We start from the raw sequence: 16,078 nt of genomic DNA, 5'->3' as shown, positions 1-16,078 counted from the left end.
GGTAGGAGGATGGAGAGTTTTGTTTGATCTTTTAAGCCAAACAGCACAGGGATCCATTGCATCATTTCATTATCTATGTATTCAGACATTTCTCATGGGCTGGCTTATCTACACTTTTCCAGCCCGAATGCAGAGGGAAAAAAAACAACTTGAAAGCACATGCATTTAATTTTAAAATATTGTACTTGAGTTCAAAGAATGATGATTATTAGAAAATATTTTAGAAGATGAATGAAGTTAGAGCTATGAACTCAATCAGAAATATTCTTATTGAGCTAAAAATGATGTTATTAATTCAAGCGATAACAGTCATTTATACTGGGCTTTCCCTGCACGTACATAACCCGAGTTTGCTGATTCATTTTAATGCTGGTGGTTTGCAGGAGTCTTTCTGACTGATCAGACCTAGATAGAATCAAACCTCATTCCATCCTGGGGATTGTCCAAAGCCTTAGCAAGAGCTTGGTGACTCGTTGAAGGACTTATCTTTCTCCTTCTTCTAATTCTAAATCACCCTCTGGCTCCATTGTGCCCACAGCAACCCTTTTATTTAATTTCCACAAAACTACTTCCCCAGGGCATTTGTGTGTATAGCTCACTTTACTGAAGATTTGGGGGAGTGAGAGAGGAATTTCCATCACAGATATAAAGCAAGTTAAAATTGGATACTGGAAGGATGTGCTCTTCAAAGTCCTGGGTGTTGCTGCAACTGACCTTGAACTTCCTACTGATCAACTGACACTCCTTTCTCTCTCTTTCTTTCTTTCCTCCTTTGTCAGGGCTTTCTTTCTCTTTTCTCTGCTCCCTCCCTCTCAGAGTATAAAACCAACCTTTCCCCATATTTATTTATTTATTTTTAATTTTAATTTTTAATGCAGCACAGTTAAGCTCTCAACCAGTTCCAAAAACCAAATGAAGTTTCGTGCCTCCACTTCCAAGGAAGTGGTCCAATTAGAGTTGGTCCCTTGTGTGGTCCCTTCTGCTTAAGTTTTTGGACAATGGCAGTTCTTTTCCCTCATCTCAGTCTGAAGGTGAGCATGGGATGGGAGGAGGAGTGTGTTCTGGGTACCATATGTAGAGGAAAGGGCAATACCATGGTTTTTGAATTCTGGCTTATCTACTTCCTGTGTGACCTAGGGTAAGTTACTTAACATTCCTGAGCCTGTTTTCTTATCATGAAAGTGGAGGATAGCATTACTTTTTTGCAAATTGTAGAAAGGATCAAATGGAATAATAGTTCTATAGTGCCTGGCTTAATGTATGCACTCAACAAATGAAAAAGTTTCCTTTCCTTTCAACTGATAAACATGTTCCTTGAGGGTTGCATATGTGAACATCAAATATTTATAAATTGCATAATTAAAAAAAAAAAGAAACTTGAAAGGAATCTTACTTCAGGTTTTTTTTTTTTTATGGAACAAATAATCAACTCTGCTTGTCTTTGCTGCAAATCTGTATTTTTATATGCAGCACTGGGTCTGCTTATGATATTTATGTGCAATACTCAGCACAGTGAGACTTCTCTTTGCAGCTTCATGGAAGTTATAAATACTAGGTATTGATGGTGTGATTTGAGGCCACCTAAGTGACTGAGGCCTAGAGCTGTCCCTGAGGTATTATTTCCAGGTGGGCCCATCAGAGCTGAATAGATAATGAGGAGATAAACATTAGTTAAGGCCTGTGGTTTGATCTGACAGTACTCACAGCACAGTGAAAATAGATATTTTACCAGCAAAAAGGACACGCCATCTGTCTCTCTTCTAAAGCAGAACAGAGCAAAGCCCCTGATGAATTAAATGATTGTTGTCAATTAGACCAATTTAATCAATCGGCAAAGACAGCCTGTATGCATCCTATGCAGCCGGATTTAAATTCTGGGGTTCCAGAGTTTATGTTAGAAACAGTGGCCAGCATAATATTTCATGTTCTTAGAGGCAGGAAAGAATCCACTAAAGACTTAAACAAAAGAAAATGTTTTCTATTGTTGGATCAATTGTCTGGGGGTCTGCCAAATGCAGCCTGCCGCCTGGTTTTGTACAATCCATGACCTAAGAATGCTTTTTGCATCTTTAAAGGGTTGTAAAAAGAAGAGGAAAATACGCAACGGAAACCATAGGTGGCCCACAAAGCCTAAAATATTTACTATCTGGTACTTCATGAAAAAAGGTTGCTGATCTCTGGTCTAAAGAGTTTGAAGGTAAAAATATAAGGATGATTGACTTTTTGAGTTATAATCTGATTTGTGGCAACCACTGTCTGTCGGTTTTAGCAAAGCTTAATGGGCATTATTTAGGATAAATATAATCACATTTCAATATTTAATTATATCTTTTTATTTCCACATGGGGTTATTCCAACTTTGTCTGGGAAATGGAGTCTCTAGAAGTAGCTCATATGTCTGTCACCTCCCTCTGAAGCCCCTACCTGTCACTTCCTTACTATAGCTCACCTGTTTGAAAGCTCTTCCTGTCGTCTTCTCTGGCCTGAGAGGGCTTGGCTGGGGCCATTGCAGGAAGGGCTCCTGAGAGATTTTCACCTGATTCTATGCATGTCTCCTGGGAGCAGGGGGCCTGGATTAGACCCTGAAGGATGGGCACGTCGAGGGGAGGGCATACGCAGAGGTCCAGAGGTTTGAGTGACTGTCTCATGGAATGTTCTGCTCGGGCTGGAGACTTTTATAGTAGGTGTGAGATGAGGATGGATCATCAATGTGGCCAATTTGTTGGGAATTTTAAGGTGCATGGAATTCCAAATCCAGTTGTCAGTGAGAAGTCATTGTCACTTATTTTAAACGGGAGCAATATGCGTCCGTGTGTGAGGGGGGAGTGAAATGACAGCCATGAAATTGGCTATGAGTTAAACCCTAACTGGGTGCTGGGCTAAGCACACCACATGGACCATCTCATTTAAACCTCACAACAACTCTGCGGGGGAACTATTTTTATCCCCAGTTTGCAAATGAGGAGGTGTGGGCTTAGAGAAGTTAAAATAATTTGTCCAACATTTTGAAGTTAACAACAGCAAGAACCAGGGCAGTCTGTCTGACCTAGGACCCCAAGCTCTCAACTCCTGCACTCCTGAAACAAAATCAATGTAAAACATTCTAACAAAAGAGAAAAGAGTCAAAAGCAAACAAAATTCTGTCTCCCAGGAATGATAACTTTGGGTGATAATCCTTTTAGGCATCTTTCTATATATATGCAAAGCAATATGTATGCAATTTGCATAACCCCAGCCTGGATTGCATAAATTTGTGCCTGCAAATTTTACATAAATGGCACCATATTATATACCCTAGTTTCCCCCCACTTAAAACTAAGTTTCTAGATTTTAATTAGTGGGTGTATAATATTTCGCTTTATGACTGTACCCTCATCCACGTCACCAGTCCCCTATAGAGCACTACAGGTTCTTGAGCAGGGAAATCCTTTTTATTGGTTTGTTTTACTTTTTTTTCTTTCTTCTTCTTCTTTTTTTTTTTTATTAGTTTCAGGTGCACAAAACAATGTAATAGTTAGACATTTATCATTTATATCCCTCACACAATAACAACCCCCCTCCCCCCATCTATTACCCCTCTGACATCACACACAGCCATTACATTTCCACTGTCTCTATTCCTAATGGTGTACTCTGCTTCTTGTAAATATATATATATATATATATATATATATATAATTATAGTTGACATTCATTATTGTTCAACTTCAGGTGTACAGTGCAGTGATCAGGCATCTACATCATCCCTGAGGTGGTCTCCCTAACGAGACAAGTGTCCATCGGATACCCTACAATATCTTTACAACACTATTGATTACATTTCCCAAATTGACTTTTGTTTCCCGTGGCCATCTTGTGGTTACTGATTGTACTTTTTAATCCCCTCACCTTCCCCCTTATCCCCACCCCATCTATCAACCCTCAGTTTTTCCTCTATTTCTTCGAGACTGTTTCTGATTAGTTCATTCATTTATTCTTTTCTTTAGATTCCACATATAAGTGAGATTGTATGGTATTTGTCTTTCTTTGTCTGACTTATTTCACTTAACATAATGTTCTCTAGGTCCATCCATATTGTTGCAAATGGTAATATTTCCTTCTTCTTTATGGCTGTGTGATACTCCATTGTAGAAACCATCAATAAAACAAAAAGGGATCCTACTGAATGGGAGAAGATATTTGCGAATGATATATCTGATAAGGGGTTAATATTCCAAATTTATAAAAAACTCACTCAGCTCAACTCCAAAAAAACAAACAACCCGGTTAAAAAATGGGCAGAGGACATGAAGAGACATTTTTCTAAAAAGGACATACAGATGGCAAACAGACATATGAAAAAATGCTCAACCTCACTAATCATTAGAGAAATGCAAATAGAAACCACAATGAGATACCACCTCACTGCAGTCAAAATGGCTATCATCAATAAATCAACAAACAACAAGTGCTGGCGAGGATGTGGAGAAAAGGGAACTCTTGTGCACTGTTGGTGGGATTGCAGATTGGTGCAGCCACTTTGGAAAACAGTATGGAGGTATCTCAAAAATCTGAAAATGGAACTACCTTATGATCCAGCAATTCCACTCCTAGGTATCTATCTGGAGAAATCCAAAACTCTAATTGAAAAAAGTTTATGCACCCCTATGTTTGTTTTACTTTTTAACTGAGTCTCATGCTTTCTCACTTTCTTTGCAGCATGCCCTTGATGCTGACAATGCAGGAGTAAGTCCAATAGGAAATTCTTCCAACAACAGCAGTCACTGGGACCTCGGAAGTGCCTTTTTCTTTGCTGGAACTGTCATCACCACCATAGGTATCCATTTGCTTGCTAATCTCTTTTTCTCAGCAGGCCATCCTGAGTAATGGCACCTAGTCAATGCTTTTGTCCTTGCAGAATATATGGCAGCTTGGGGTTCATAGGAGGCTTATGAAACACTGTCAAATTAATGCAGTGGTTGTAGTGGCTTTCAATAAAAGGAAAGGAGAATGAAGAACATTTTTCAAAGTAAAAGACTCAATAGGCTTTAGCTTGAAAGGACGTAAGGAAAAGGTTAGTGTGAAAAATCAAAACACAAATTGGTCAGTTGAGCTCAAATTCTTTTTTAAAAATTGTACTTTTCATTAAAGTTATATATGAAAGAACCAGAATGTTCTAGAAAGTTTATGAAAAACAGCAGTTGCTGCCCTCCTTCTCCCTTTTCATCTCCTGAGGGGCAACCACTTTCATTTCTTTTGCTTGGCTATTTTGAAATTCATCTCCCTATTTGTAAATAATCACACTCCTATAGCTACTTCCTGCATTTTCAGTTTTAGAGAATATTTCTTGATTTCCCATTATGGAAGAGAAGCAATTAGTTCTCTTTCTCCCCATTCTACAGTAGAAGAGCTCTCTTTGTGTTCGCCAATCATCCCACTATCGTTTCATTAGGTCAAAATTGAACATTTGCCTGTTTTTTGACTAGGTCAGTGCTCTTCACAACTGATCCTATGGTGAACTACAGTTACTTCTTTCCTGCATCGATTTTTTTCTTATACTATTTATGTGTCTTCTTCTGATACTTGGGGAGTTTTGTATTTTTGTCTTAGGGGTTAACTTTATCATTATAATCATATATAATAACCTTAGCGTTCTATTCCTTCAGCAGTATCTATTACTTCCCCATTATGGGCGATGATATCTCTTTTCTCTCTCCTTTTCCATCACATAATTTGAGTTGACACCATCCTTTCAATGTGTACTTTTAAATGACTAACTGTGCTTCTGCTTCCATTACGTGATTTGCTCACTTAAATGATAACTCTGGGCTCTCAGCTATCACCTATAATGTAGGCAGTGAACTTAGCATCTCCCCTTCTTTCCTTCTTCCACTATCCATTATTCCTCATTGTTTCATTCTGTAACATTGGGGTATACGTATAATTTACATTCTGTTCTGTTCTCCTGATACTCCCATTTGTTTTAGTTGTAGTTCTACACTTAAATATTGTCAGTGTTCACCTCTCGTCCTTTTGCCTTGGTTTTCCTCATCCTCAGTTGCTAGACGGAAACTCATCTTCAGATAGTCACTCGACTTAAGAATGGCTCATGGGAGCAATGTTTCCTGAGTTCTTGTGTTGTTCAACATGGTAGCCTTCCCTTTGAACGGCAGTTTGGCTGCAAATGAAATCCTTGAGTCACGTCGTTTTTTAAGGGTCTTGTAGGTATTGCTTCAGTCCCTTCTGATGTTCACGCTGCTGTGGAGAAATGTGATGTCAGCCTATTTTTTTTCTCTTTTATAGGTGACTTGATCTTTTTGCTCAGCTACTCAAAGGATTATTTCTTTATCTTTCATCTGCTACTACTACTAGGTTTTGTTGCTTTTATTTCAGGAACGTTTTCTTGGTTGTCATCTTTAAACATTTTCTCTGTTGTATGGTTTTAGTTCTGTCCTTTGGAGGTTCCAACTACACATATGTCATCACGTCTTTGCCTGTCTTTATGTCTATCATTTTCCCTTGGCTCCTTTTTAACTCTTAAAACTTGGTTTTCGGTTTGGTAGTTTTATCCTCTCTATTCCTTTTTGTGTTTTTCATAGTGCCTATTTTGCCATCTGTTCCTTCCAATTTTATTTTCATTTTGTGATCATTAGTGGATTTTTTTTCCCTTCTTATTTCTTTCCTTAATTCCATTAGCTCCCATTTCATCTTCACTCATTACCTCACGATTTCTTTCCTGATTTCTTGAATTTCTGCTTTGTGGTTTCTCTGTAAAGACTCTTAGAGGTGATTACCTCATAGCTGGCTACAATTCTGTCTCGCTGGGGCAACATTTTTCTCCTGAGTGTATTTCATCCGTTGGTAAAGTTTTGCTACTCTTTTTACCTTTTTAAAAAATGGAAACTTAATATATTTATGCTGGACGAGTTTCTTTGCTTGACTCCAAACAAATTGGATATTCCTGTGCCAGCTATCTGCTGAATGTTTCCCTGGGGCTGGGAAGAGAGCCGGGAGAAGTAGGTAACTATTTGGGTAGCAAATTCCTAGACTCTCCGCTTTCCTGTGCTTCCTGCAAATATGGCCCATCTTTGTTATCTCTGGTTGTCCTGCCTCTTCTGTTTCTCTTCATCAGATCAAGTTCAGGAGAGCTTCTCCTGCTCTGCTTCTTCACTCAGTAGTCCACACTTGGTGCAAACAGGGAGATCTGTTTTGAAGTTCAAGGTGAGATCCTTACCTTCATACTTAGACTTTTGCTGGCACCTTCTGAGATTTGCCACAGATGGGCTCTCTTATCATTCCCTGTGTTTCTTCTCTTTATTTTTTCCCCATGTGGCTTCTGTCCCATCTCAGCTTCTTTTGGTAATCCTTACACATGTGGTGGAATTGCTAGGTTATATCCCTCTCCCAGCTCTGATGAAAATGAATTTGAGAGTTATGTGCCTCCATACAATAGTGAAGTCACACTGCAATAAAAGTTCTTATTCAAAAGAATGGGCGCACACAACAGTCACCAGTCCATAGCAGTGACAGACAGGCATCAGGAGACCCCTCTGCCCTGGTAGTGGGAGGATTCCTTCATTAAAACCTAGAAGGAATTCCCTCATCTGTTGCTCCTTGAGGCCCAGCTATGCCTTCTGGAAGGTTCTTCCCTCTCCCTTCTCCTTCATGACTACATCTTAAGTGGGTCATGCCTTCCCAGGGGAATGTACATCTCTGGTGATTAACTTCCTATTGGTACAGGTTTCAGAGGCTAAAGGTTGTTTTAGAGACACAGATTTTTGGTTTTGTTTTTAGACCTAGCCTTTAGGACCTGTGTTGTTTCCACACTGGTGCAATCAAGAAAGTTATGTGCAATAAGAATATTTGGAAGGAAAGAGGATTGTCATTACTTTTTAGAATGCCTCTTAGTCATATTTTATGACATACGAGGTTCACAGTCGCAAATCTGCAACCATATTAAGATCAACTATGACAAATATTTATTAGAGGTGTGCATTACACTAGTGGGTCTGGGGCTTAGAAACCTTTACAGACACTCCAGACCAGACTGGGTTATATCAGTTCACAGTCTCACAGCACCCAGCAAAGGAAGCAGGATGACCTGGCACCATTTGGTGTGAGGGCAAAAAGTGCTGTAAACCTCAACATTACTTGAGGTCATCTCTTTAGTGGATCAGAGAAGACAATGTCAGATTAAACTGTGTTCAAAATTCTGGTTATTAAGATGGGAAATGTATCAAGTATTTTAGGAGGATTTGTAGTAAAATAATTAAAATTGAGAAAGTCTAAGCCACTTCAAGATGTACATTTTGGAAAATGCACTCCAGTACCCAGTATTGGATCCAGGAGACATTAGCATAACGTAAAGAAGTCAGAAAAAGGAAAATTCTAATTTTCTTATTTTATAAAATGGCTAAATCAGTGGTCTGTATACTGCATTAAAAAACACTACAGCTACATGGGAATGAGCACTGATGGTATTTGTGTCAACTCATTAGGATCCCATGAGCTTCGTTTATTGAACCGTTCATTGACCCACGTAACACTATGTGATTGAGGAATGGTGGTTCTATGCACCTAATGAGGAACACTTGCTATGTAACATTTTCTGCCTTTCTTATTTGCTAATACTAAGGAATCTTTGAATTTTGCAAATGACTCCAAGTTCTTGGTTTCTGCTGCCTGGCACCCCTTCACTTATGTACCCTTGTCCTGATAACCCAGTGGTCCCCTTCCCACGCTTGGCCCCCAGGGCTCAGGGGAAGAATCCCCTTATCTAGGCTAAGAAATCCAGTGCCCTGCATGTGTGTGACCACAGTCCTTTGTTCAGAGACAGACGTGAGGTCTGGATTAGCCCAACGAGAGCTTCATTTCCTGGAAAGAGATTGGCCCAGAACCCTGCCAGTTATTTTCTTTCTATGATGTGTTCGTTACTTAGCATTCAGCTAACACTGAATTCTAAAGAAGCAGAGTAAGAAAAGGGCAGTAATAAGTGGGGTCCTGCTCACATCCTTTGAACTTTGAATGGAGCTACCTATGAAGTGTTAAGAAATAAATGTTAGGTCTCCTTCTATTTATTGGGATCAGTGCATTTCCTTTTCTACTTAAGCCAGTCTGCATGGGGTTTTCTATTGCCCCAAACTGAAAACACCCTAACTAATACACACTTATGAGTCAGAGATTATGGAGTGCTGGTAAGTTTCCTCTGACCCTGCTGGCCACTGCAGCTGCCATCTGCCACCTGCTTTGGCCATTTACTCTAGATTTAAAGCAGAGCACCCTATAGGATGAGCCTGTGGGTTCATGTGCTTGTGTCCTGGCTGCTTTGGAAAGTCTGCCTCTATAGTGGGAGAGAGGGCATTGAGTCATACCTGAAGAAAAGAGGATGCTGAACGGGAAACTACTATAAAACACGCGTAAAACAAAATCAAAGTAAATCCCAAGCCAAGCCACACGTCCACTTCAGTGTTAGGGCTCAGTGTCAGGGCTAGAGGTTGGGTTCTCATTCTATTCAATGGGAAAAATGCCCTTCTCTCTCTCTCTCTCTCTCTCTCGCTTTCTCAATACATTGGAAAATAATGTAAGTTGAACACAGTTAGCGGGCTAAATTTTTAACTCCAGAGTGGAGGGGTCTTTCTAACATCATAGCTAGAGAATTCTACAGAAAACCTTAGTACAATGTTAGTAAGAATTATGAGGGGCAGAAATAATAGTTTTTCCCAATTATTTAGTGGTGAATTCATTCATCACATGTGGTAACAAGGCTCATAAGAAAACTCAGAGCCCACTAATTGTTCCAGTTCTTCCTGAGACATTTTCCAGAGTATTTAGGACTCTGGAAGTGGGGCAGCTGGAGCTGAGGAGCTGTCTTTTCGTTATGTGTGAAATATATAAACATTAGCCTGCTTGCTTGAGGTCATAAAATTTGTGACGTAATATTGTAAACATTTTCTAATATCACTAAGCTTCTTTGATAAACATAGTCTTTGATGGGTTCCGTTGGATCTACTATCCACACTATAATCACACGTGGTTGGAGGCTGAAGCTATTTCTACTTTTGTGAGAGTACGGTACCACGATGAAAACCTTTGTGCATGGAGTATGGTCTTCATCTCCAGTTGTTTCCTTGGAAAAATCCCCAAGGGACTGCTGTGTCCAAGGGCGTGGACCTTTTAAAAGCTCACCAAATTGCTTTCCAGAAAGACTCTCATGAGACCCATGAGGTTATGTACTTTTTAGACACACAAAAACGTGTTCATTACTTAGAATGTGTATAGAGAGATCTTAGGAAGAATAGATTCTTTTCTGAAAAGCAGGACCCTACTCAGTTTCAGAGGTCCCTTTTGTCTGAAGATATCAAAGCAGTTTTTTATAAAAAGTTTTTTTTTTTTTCCACTCAGACATACAGAAAGATTTATAAGTGTATAGCAAAAGGGAACGCATTCAAGTGCTTCTCCAGACCGGGAGCCTTGCCAGAAGGGAGACTGGACTCTACTCAGTCTTTGTTGAGGACATCCTGCACCTGTCGCCTTTGTCAGTAACTAATGTTGATGCTGATGTGAGAAAGTCCCACCTGCTCTAGAATGTTGACTGCCGGTGGGTCCCCAGTACCTAGTTTTTCAAAACTGGAGGAATGACACTCACTCCTGAATGTAGAAGCTTTTCCACAAACCATCACTTGCAAAAGGCAGTCTTACCAATAGCTCTGGATGCAATTGGATTCTAGTTTTCGAGACATTTTTGGATTGAGACACCTGACTCCACCCACATCAGAGAGAGCCCCTGGTCAGGTTCCAGATGATAGCCAGTAACTGTTACTTGCCTGGTGGCCTCGTTTAAGAGCTGTACCTGCCAAGAAACCTGGGCAGCTATTTCTTTTCTTTCTTCCTCTCTCTCTCTCTCTCTCTCTCTCTCTCTCTCTCTCTCTCTCTCTCTCTCTCTCTCTGTTTTTCTTTCTTTCTTTCTTTCCTTTCTTGAGGGTGCAGCTCAAAGCGGCCCATGCAGGGATCGAACCAGCAACCTTGGTGTTATGAGCACCGTGCTCTAATCAACTGAGCTAACTGGCCGTGGACAGCTATTTCTAATTAACCAGTACATGAATTGGATGCTTAACCCATGATTGTGGAAATAGCGATCATCATGGCTAACGTTTACTGTGCTCCATGTCCGTTATTTTAGTCTCTCGTTAACCATGTGAGGTAGGTGCTGTTATTAGTCTCATTTTACTGATGAGAAGCCTGAGGGACATTAGGTAACTTGCCCAACATCTCATGGTTCATGGGAGCAGCGGCGCCTGGTTTGACTCATCAGGACCAGGCACATCACATGCTGGAGCCAGTGCAAGATGAAACTGTGGTCCCTCCCTAAGAAATGATTAAGAACATCACAATGGTACCAGCAGAGCATTAAACCAAGCATGGGGCCCTTCAAAATGTGGGGTCCTCTTTAACTGCACAGGTTACGCACCCGTAAAGCCAGTCCTGTAGGCACAGGCATTCTAGTTCTGGAACGTACACTCTTCACCAAATGGTTCGATGCACAGACATGGTTTGGCAAAGATTTGACTTTGGCAACTAAACAGCAAATGGGAGGATTATACGTGTGATACTCAAGCCTAAATCCTCTTTAAACCCCAGCTTTCGCTTCATAAAGGGCTTGGGATTATTTTCCAGCGGGGACGAACCAAGTCTCACCTTGGTCCTCAGTTGGAACAGACTGTCCTCGGTGGGCTGGTCATCTGCTCCGAACGTCACGAGAAGCCAGATGGTAGAGTAGTTCCTTGAATGTTCTTTGCTTTGCTTAAGTCCAGCTCTGACGTTCTGGGCTAGTTCTACCTGGTTGATCGCCTCTCTCCCAGCTGTGTCACCCCCTCTCATTTCCCAGCCCCACCCAAGTCATTGAGCCAGACCAGCCTGAGTTACAGACATTGTGTCCCTTGTCCTGGTGACGTGGGAGAACAATGGAGTTTCTGGAGGAAAGTGGGAAGCAACCATCTGTTTTCTCCCGGGGCTCAGTTTTCCTGGAGACATTGCTTAGCAGTGATTCCTTCCCGCAGGGCAAGATGATAATTGCTTACTTACTGAGTGCTTACTTTGCATCAGGCTTCACACATATTTAATCTTCACAGGTAACTCATTTCATCTTTAGTAGCTGCAAATTGCCCTATCTCTCAGATAAAGAAAGTCAGGTAGAAAGGGTAGGTAGATTGCCCAAGAGCTGAGAATTAGTCAAGTGGAAGAATCAGAAAAGGAATCCCTGTAGTCTCTAGTTCTAGAGCCTGCATGCAACCCGTACACCTCACCTCACAGTTCTACCAAGCATTCTGGAAGGATGGGCAGGGCAGTCTCACAGGCCGGAAACAACCAGTGCCAAAAATGCAGGAATGTGGCCCTCCCACTGCTTCAGAGCAAAGCTCCAAAATGTCAATTCTGGCATTTTCCCAGAGTGACAGGGCTGAGGGACAACCTGGAGCAGTCTCTCCATATAGGTCACTAAACGCAGGGACACACACATATGCCTGTGAACAAAATACAGCATTACTCAAGAATGGCGATTACCTTATGTCTGATATGAAGGGATGGCATTAAATATATTTAAATCTAAATATTACTTCACTAGTGTCCTTACCTAAGAACTTTGCTTTAATTTTTAGTGTTCTTGTATGAAACATTGAATAAATAAGGAACTAATAATAATAATAATAATAATAATAATAATAATACTTGGCATTGGTATAGTACTTTACACTTCACTGATTTTTACCACGTTTTCCTTGAACCCCTCCAACACGAGGGTTTGGAGCAGCTAAGTGAGCGTAAGGACAAGCAGATAGAATGAGGTGAATAGGATCTGGAGCCTCTGTCTTCTCTCTTCTCTCTCCTGCTCCTTGGATGACGCTGGAAGGTTACCTGAGCACCGTCCCTTATCCAGGCGGTGGGGGCAGATCCTCTCTGAAAGCTGGAGGAGGGTGTGTAGCACTTGCCAGGGCTCAGAAGATGCCTAGTCAGCAGGTTCAAAGCCTCAATTTGTTTGCTGGTGTGTGCACTATATTTCTTCCTGAGTTAGTAGACTAAAAGAAAACCTATATTCCCTGATAGTTATCAGGCAATTGTGAGATAGCAACATAAGAGTCATAAATGTTTCCATAAGTTACTGGAATGTTTCCAAGAGTCACCGTAAACCTGCATAATGTGAGCTGTATAGGCACATGTATTCCCTTTCCATAGGGCAGGTGGATGTAAATCAGATTATTGTAGAGGGGAACGCTTAGAAGAATGATTTTGTCCCCGTGCATGAAAGCACCTGAAAAAAGTTCCAAGAGCTTTTTTTTTTTCACCATTAAATCAAAACAGTGGTGAGTAAAAGAAATGCAAGATTAGGAAGGCTTGCTTGAACACTCATATATGAAATGGAAACTGTAATTTAGATAATTTGTGATAAGAGGTTTGAATGATTCTGAGTAGAAAATTGAAAAGGAAAATAGCTATGTGACTCATTACCCAAGGGCAGGGAGCAACAGTGAGTTCCCTGGGCACACAGGATTAGTAGACCAACCATCAACACTGTTCGTTACTGTGTTGCATCCCCAACATACTGGAGACCACCAACCCAGTAACGCACCCATTGCATCGATTTAGAAGCAGGACCCTCATGAGTTACCCTAACACGGGGAACTAATTTAGAAGATGATCTCAACAATAGATAGCATAATATTGCAATGCTCACTGGCATGAAAACGAATAACCAGTAATTTAGACCCTCATCTCTATATGAACTGTGCTAACACCATAAGCCTTCCCCGCCCCCCCCCAGCTCTACTGTCTTTAGCCCCATCCATATAGCGTAAACCCAATACTTGCTATACCTAAGTTACTTATGTAATTGCAGAACTCTCAAGGATGCACATGTTGGTGTTTTCAAAGCACTATTTGACAAACACACTAGTAGACCTGATTATAAAAGGATTCTTCTGTATTGAAACATCCATTCCACCAACAAACATTTATTGAGCACTTGGTAATCCTTGATGCAAGAGGAGAGGCTGGACTCAAAGATGAGGCAGGGTTCCCAGTACAGAAAAAGAGAGCCAGAGGGAATTGAATGTCACTGTCAGTGTGGAAAAGAGACACAGTCTTCCTTCCCCTCCCCCACTCTTTACTGTTTTCAGGATTCCCAGAGGAGAGCTGTATGATCCATGGGTCCTTTCTGAATCTGGCCACCTAGTTTCCTTACTGTGGCACGCTGATGACTCTAGGAAGGCAAATGCAGATGACAGCCACAGTCTGGGGGAGGGGATGCCCATGGGATAAGACTGTAAAGGAGAAGGTCTTTTCAAATCTGAAAGCGACCTTCTCAGGTGTGCAGGCTCCTAAATCAGATGGGTCCAGGATGTTTGGTGTTTCTGAAGTGGATGGTACCATTCTCCATCAGAAACACAAATCTGGGTGACCACAAATTTCCTAAAATGTCATCTAACTGAATACATTAGATCCAGGAAACCTGGATCTCCTTAAAACTGTTTACAAGTAGAGAAGGAAGAGAAGCAATAGTACAGTGTTCTGAGTTTTATAGGGCCTTTGAAATGAAGTTCTACTCCCTAAAGCTCATAAAGTGTGTGTGTGTAGGGGGAATACAGAAACGTGTTAAACTGTCTGTGGAGTCTTTGGTTCCGTACTCTAAGTTCTCTGCTACCTCACCCATTTCCCTCTCTCTTTTTACTATTTCTCACCAGGGTATGGGAATATTGCTCCAAGCACTGAAGGAGGCAAAATCTTTTGTATTTTATATGCCATCTTTGGAATTCCACTCTTTGGTTTCTTATTGGCTGGAATTGGAGACCAACTTGGAACCATCTTTGGGAAAAGCATTGCAAGAGTGGAGAAGGTCTTTCGAGTGAGTACGGCCTGTGTTTAAACTCTATAACCTCTGTGATACAAAGGGCTTTAGCCTGACAGGATCCAGAAGTAATCATCAGGGATGTCCACTTTTAATGGAATAGTCTAACGTTAAGATTGTATTTTCTATTTTGGCCAATGGTAGTCACAGGTACTGTGCCTTAACTCTCCTCTTTGCAGTAATTTCCTTTTTTAGAGTGGTATTTCTGGAAGCACAACATAAGAGGGTTAAGTATGGATTTGCCAACACAGATTTTCTGAAGACGTGCGTTTCTTCTTAAGGATGGAAGATGGGTTCCTTAGTATATTTACAATCAAGTAGAGAATTGTAAATTCATCCATTTTTTTTTTTTTTTTTTAGAACGCCTTCACTCCATTTTATTTCCAAATACAGTGTCTTCAGGCGGATTCTGGCTTCTAGGACCTCTTCCAGAAGCCTGTCTTTTCCAGACACTGCGTTGTGCTTTGTCCCCTCATGGCCCCTTCCTATTTTTCCTCCCACCACAGTGATGTACTGATTCATACGAAGCTGTTGATAATTGCTATTGCCTTAGTAGGTTTTTTCCTCTTGAGAATACTTACCTTTAAACAAGGGGCCAAAATCTCAATTCAAGGAATTTGTTTACTAAAGATGGCATTCCTGGCACCGGTGACAGGCATGTAGAGTAGATGTGATTGGATTGGGGTTCCCAATGCCCTTTAACTCACACCCATCCATGTGATTTAATAGAACACGTGTTTTGCTATATGTAAGGTCATTTCTACTCCCTCATTATCAACCTAATTCTCAAGTCTTTCAAACCTTTTTTAGGGAATTTTTCTCATGATGATTTAATATTTAAAAATGACAATTTGAGATTTTTTTTTTCCAGAATCTAGCAATAATGGGCAAGTATACATCACTGGGAAGCTCTAAACCTGAACTTGTTTTTCCCTCTGAGACAAGAACTTGCAGCCAACTTTTCACTAGAAGAATGCAAGGGAGCTCCCCAGTTCAGGTTGTCAGAGTAGGGAGGGGGAATAAGGCGCTCTGCTGGCTTAGGTCCACCTTTTATAAACTCAGTGATCCTGGGTGAGCTGCCTCAGTTTACTCATTGGCAAAAGGGGATAGAATTTTAATCCACTTTATAATGTTTTGGTTATGATGAAATAAATTAATGTATGGAAAAGAGCTCGGCATAGGGCTAGACACGTAGAGTTCAGG

At 40.8% G+C, this 16,078-nt stretch overlaps 1 protein-coding gene across 7 annotated transcripts in view; it reads left to right on the top strand.

Moving 5' to 3' along the window:
• The window catches only part of KCNK10 (potassium two pore domain channel subfamily K member 10), a 134,766-nt gene that overhangs the window by 71,021 nt on the left and 47,667 nt on the right, over nt 1-16,078 (top strand). For all 7 annotated transcript variants that reach the window (XR_012494570.2, XR_012494571.2, XR_002138426.3 and 4 more), the window contains exons 3-4: nt 4,699-4,816; nt 14,712-14,872. Coding sequence is in view for 4 of the 7 variants with exons in the window: in XM_019744470.3 (XP_019600029.2) it covers nt 4,699-4,816; nt 14,712-14,872 (279 nt within the window). In the remaining 3 variants the exon portion in view is untranslated. The remainder of the gene's footprint in view (nt 1-4,698; nt 4,817-14,711; nt 14,873-16,078) is intronic.

This window comes from Rhinolophus sinicus, chromosome 3 (genome assembly GCF_057876585.1).
Source record: "Rhinolophus sinicus isolate RSI-liver-muscle chromosome 3, RSI-T2T, whole genome shotgun sequence".
Lineage (NCBI taxonomy): Eukaryota > Metazoa > Chordata > Mammalia > Chiroptera > Rhinolophidae > Rhinolophus > Rhinolophus sinicus.
This window is presented reverse-complemented; position numbering and strand designations above follow the sequence as displayed.